The 4,658-nt window shown below is 40.7% G+C and overlaps 1 protein-coding gene across 2 annotated transcripts in view; it reads left to right on the top strand.

Annotated features, from left to right (window-relative positions):
* draxina (dorsal inhibitory axon guidance protein a) overlaps positions 1-4,448 on the top strand; it is a 16,626-nt gene extending 12,178 nt beyond the window's left edge. For both annotated transcript variants that reach the window (XM_025060349.1, XM_025060350.1), the window contains exons 5-8: positions 2,327-2,444; positions 2,724-2,816; positions 3,392-3,481; positions 3,581-4,448. In XM_025060349.1, the coding sequence (XP_024916117.1) occupies positions 2,327-2,444; positions 2,724-2,816; positions 3,392-3,481; positions 3,581-3,693 (414 nt within the window). In that variant the 3' untranslated portion in view covers positions 3,694-4,448. The remainder of the gene's footprint in view (positions 1-2,326; positions 2,445-2,723; positions 2,817-3,391; positions 3,482-3,580) is intronic.
* The last annotated feature ends 210 nt before the right edge of the window (positions 4,449-4,658 follow it).

Below are 4,658 nucleotides of genomic sequence, written 5' to 3'. Positions count from 1 at the left end.
CATAACCTGAGTGTGCTGCTGCTGCTGGACGTCTGGGTCACGGAGTGGTTGATAGATATGAAGGCGCTCCTCATTACAGAACTTCACCTCTGGGATGAAACGCACACTCGTCTCAGAGCAGCAGCAACATTTCCTCTAACTGCTTTCCTTCCCCTTTATTAAAAAAGCTAGTCGGAGCCAAATGTATGTGACGGCGGAGAGTGAGTTTTCTCTGTTCAACTGTGAGCACATCAAAGTCTCGGGTTTTTGTTCACACGTCTTGGAAACATTACAGATGAAGGGGACAACATTTCTTTGACTTCTTTTTTCCCAGACGTCAAACAGCAGACAGAGATCTGAGTGTTAGAGATAAATCCAGGGGAGCAGGTGTGCTGTGAGAGCAGAAGGATTGTTCACATACAGTCTCCATCAAAGAAGGGAGGCAATTGAACTGTAAATATGTGGTGAATAAAGTACCACAGTAAAAGTACATTTGTTTCCCAAAAATACTACATTCATGGAATAAAACGTAGCAAGCTGGCTCTATATAAAGACACACTAAATCTTACTTGGCTGTGTAGGTTCATGTGTTCTGATCTAAATAAGCAAGAGTGCCACCTATGGGTGAATTACCAAACCTCAAACAACATTTCTTGTCAGTAGCAGGAAAACTGTACATCATGGTGGACGTTATTCCCCCTCAGCATGTGTTGGTGTACTTTATACTTTAAGTATTGCTGTCCCTTATATGTCCTTGTTGTTATTTTCCTGTGTTAAAGGATCACTGTATGCATGCATGTATTTAATAATTTAATACTGACTTTAATACTAGGTTTAATCGTTGTTGTCCTTCTGTTTCAGCAAACATACAGAAAAACGTTTTTTTTAATATTTAGGATTGGCAGTTAATTAATCATAATAATACTACATACTACTCTGAACTCAAGTTACATCAGTGATATTTACATTCTTCTGTTGTTGCTTCTTGAGTCTGTTCTTATTTTTTTTCCTCTAAATGTCAGTCGGGTCTGCTTAATTAGTGACAGCAGTCCCACCGTATCAGAGAGAGACTGGAAACAGCCAGTGAAGGCAGGCTGAGTTACAGCAGGGGTGGGGGTGACGGGGGGCGGCTCTGGTTCTTAATTAGTCTTCGATCTTCTGTTCTGATCGTTTAATGAGCAGCAGAGTGGCTGTAGGTGGGCAGCGCGGCTGTAATTAATCTACCTGATATTTCCTCACTGGATCATTTTCCTGTGGGTCACAGGAAATAAGTATGGATCTGTTTACGTGGAGAGCAGATTATTTATGGATGAAATATTTCTGGGAAGTCTCAATTACGCCGTTAATGGTTTGACTCTGATTTTGGCCTCCAAACTCACCGACGTTAGTGTTTCTAAAGCAGAATTCTAGATGGAAGAGCAACTACCAACCTCTCTGACCACTCACGACACTGTATGAGAGTTTTAGAGCTTTAAACAATTGATTAAATTACATTCAGATATAATAAAAGCAGTAGGCAAATCTGTCTGTTATTACGGTTCGTTCCTAAAAGGTGCAGTGTGTAAAATGATTGACAATTTGTTAGAGTCTCGTGGTGAATCCAGTCACAGTGACTGTGAAATAAACTGTTTCGTACATTCTGTATAAACAACACCACAGCAGTGACATACAGTGAAATTGTATTTCTGGCTGTGGATAAACCTATTCTGTTTCCTATCGATTGTGTTTTAAAGCTGTGCAGCCACGTATCTCTGTTGACTTATTTTATGGCTTATTTTATGGATCAATAAAACAACGCTGCTGTTGCTGCTGCTGCTGCTGCTGCGGCTGCTGCTGCTGCTGCTGTTACTGCTGCTGCTGCTGCTGCTGCGGCTGCTGCTGCTGCTGCTGTTACTGCTGCTGCTGCTGCTGCTGTTGCTGCTGCTGCTGCTGCTGCGGCTGCTGCTGCTGCTGCTGTTGCTGCTGCTGCTGCTGCTGCGGCTGCTGCTGCTGCTGCTGTTGCTGCTGCTGCTGCTGCTGTTGCTGCTGCTGCTGCTGCTGTTACTGCTGCTGCTGCTGCTGCTGTTACTGCTGCTGCTGCTGCTGCTGTTGCTGCTGCTGCTGCTGCTGCCGTTGCTGTTGTTGTTGGTGCCGTTGTTGTATGCCAAAGCACAAATCTAATGTCTTTCATTAGGAACAACATGAATGCATGCATCTGCAAAACAGGCAAAACCAATCCCACAGTGAGCATCGAGTTTTCACCTTCAGGTTTTTCTACACGTCATGTAGGATTTCTGTGATTTCTCAGGCATGAAAAAAAAATCAATTAAATAAAATAAAAACCTCTGAATTGTGCTTTCATTTTCAGAAGTCTGGGCCAGAATTGGCACAGGATGTGATGCCGACTCTGGACATGGCACTGTTTGACTGGACGGACTACGAGGACATGAAACCTGTGGACACTTGGTCGTCCTCCGGGAGGAAAGGTCCTTGATTCACAGCTAATTCATAACATTCTTACATTCAGACCAGTTGTAGTTTCACCTTCACATTATGATGGTTAGATCCTGTCTTCCTCACCTGGTCGTCTGAGAAACCTTAATATCAATATCAAGGCAACATGAACCCATAACATGGCAACAACTTCATGGTGACATGTGAAGATTAACCACTGGCTTCACCAAAATCAAAACAATGATCAATCACTATAATGGGATTCCCATTAGAAACCTCACTGTTGTGTTTATATCTGCCCCCTGGTGCAGCCAAAAGGCGGAGCAAGAACCTCAGCAATGGAAACACGACCACGAACGGCGAGGCCACTGAACCATGTGACCACCATCTGGACTGTCTGCCAGGTCTCTACCAAAACACTCTGCAAATATGTTTTCAACAGAAAATCAGGCTGTAACTTTAGGGTTTATGTTTGGTGTTTTTTATTATTATTTTTTGATATTTTTAGTGCTCAGTTTATACCCAAGAGGGAAATTACTCTGTGGATATCTCTCTTAGGTCGGGATTCGAACTGCCAATCCTCAGACTACAGTCCTCTAACGTTAGACCACAGGCAGCAACATTTATCCTCCCTGTAAAAAGCATTTGACCTATTCTTGTCAAACTTTTGACTTTTTTTCTAAATAACAAAGCTGTTTAAACAAGTGGTTCTCAATGTTGGGGGCGCATAGCTGTTGCAAGGCAGAAAAGGAACCTTTATATATCGACATCATCTAAATGTGAGAATCATATAAAACTGGTATTATGAGAAATCCAGGCTTGGTATCTCCTCCACTTTGACTGGAGAATTATAACCCTGCTTACGTCAAACAGATGCAAATTTCTCCCTGTTTATTTAGCATCACGATCTTTGCACAAATATTGTCATTGTTTTATTGACTGACTTGTTGAAAAAACAGGTTTGTTAAATTTTATGTAGGTTCTTGTTGTGACCTGAGACAACACGAGTGTAAACCTCACAACCGGGGCCTGAACAACAAATGCTACGACGACTGCATGTGTGAAGAAGGTGAAGGTTTTTTTTTATACTGCAGCATCACAGGGTGCAACAGTTTTAAGCATTTTACTTTTTGCAACCATTTTTTTTAATGTATTGTCTCTGTTCCAGGATTTCGTTGTTATGCCAAGTTCCATCGTAAGCGACGTGTGACCAGGAGAAAGGGTCGGTGTGTGGTGCCAGAGTCGGTCAACGTAGACCAGGGGGGCTTCATCACCATCTGATGAAGAAGAAGAGAGGAATGAAATCACCACCCCTCTGAGAAGAGCTGAGAGTCACATATCACAGCGGACGGACCGAGTATGAAAATGTGATCTTTCTTTTCCTTTGACAATGCTGTAAAAGCCTGAAAGAGTTTGTGTTAAATTCTTGGATTTTATGCTTTTTTCCCTCTATAAAATCCTCCTGATCCTTTTATTTCTTTGTTTTCATGAATAAAAAAAGGCTGAATAAACTGGAGAGCTTCTACACTTTTATGTTGGTTTCTGCTCAGCTTATCTTTCAGATGAAAAATTTGACCAATTCTGAAGAATTGTACGTACACAGTTAAATAAAATGATTTTATTTTCTTCTGTTCTTATTCACTGAATTCATGTTCAAGTATTTTTTTCCAAGGATAATCAGAAGCTTAGTCGAAGACACACATTTCTCCTCCCTTTTCTATGGACAAATCTGCTCCGGTGCAGATTTAGTTTCTATTTCTGAACCTGCTTTTACACAAACAACAAACAAAATAATAGCTGTAAATGTTTTTCTTTTTTCTAACTGTCGTGTAAATACAGTATGGATGTGTTTTATTTACTTTCTCACAACCTTCATTCTCCCAGATTACTAACTGTAGATTGATGAAGAAAATAGTCTTGGTTTTTTTCTTGTCTTTAAACATCCTTTATTTATAAGTCAAATATATAAAATTGTATTGTGTTCTTCTGTTTATGATTCTTTTTCATTATTAAACACGAATGTGAGTATTTTGTGACGTCAAGTTTGCACTGCCTGACTTCACCTGGAGTGTTAACATTGAAATGTACACAGTAAGAGACATTTGGGCGAAATATATAGGTCGCCGACCTTTGACCTCAGAACCTGAGCCTGTTTAGTCGAAAACACTGCTGATATACTTGCAGGAATTAAATAAAGACATACACAAGTTTGAGAATAGTAGTTTTCAAACCAAGAAAATAATCAT

This window comes from Cynoglossus semilaevis, chromosome 11 (genome assembly GCF_000523025.1).
Source record: "Cynoglossus semilaevis isolate Cse_v1.0 chromosome 11, Cse_v1.0, whole genome shotgun sequence".
NCBI classification, from domain to species: Eukaryota; Metazoa; Chordata; class Actinopteri; order Pleuronectiformes; family Cynoglossidae; genus Cynoglossus; species Cynoglossus semilaevis.
Note: the sequence above shows the minus strand (reverse complement) of the source record. Positions and strands in the feature narration are given on the sequence as shown.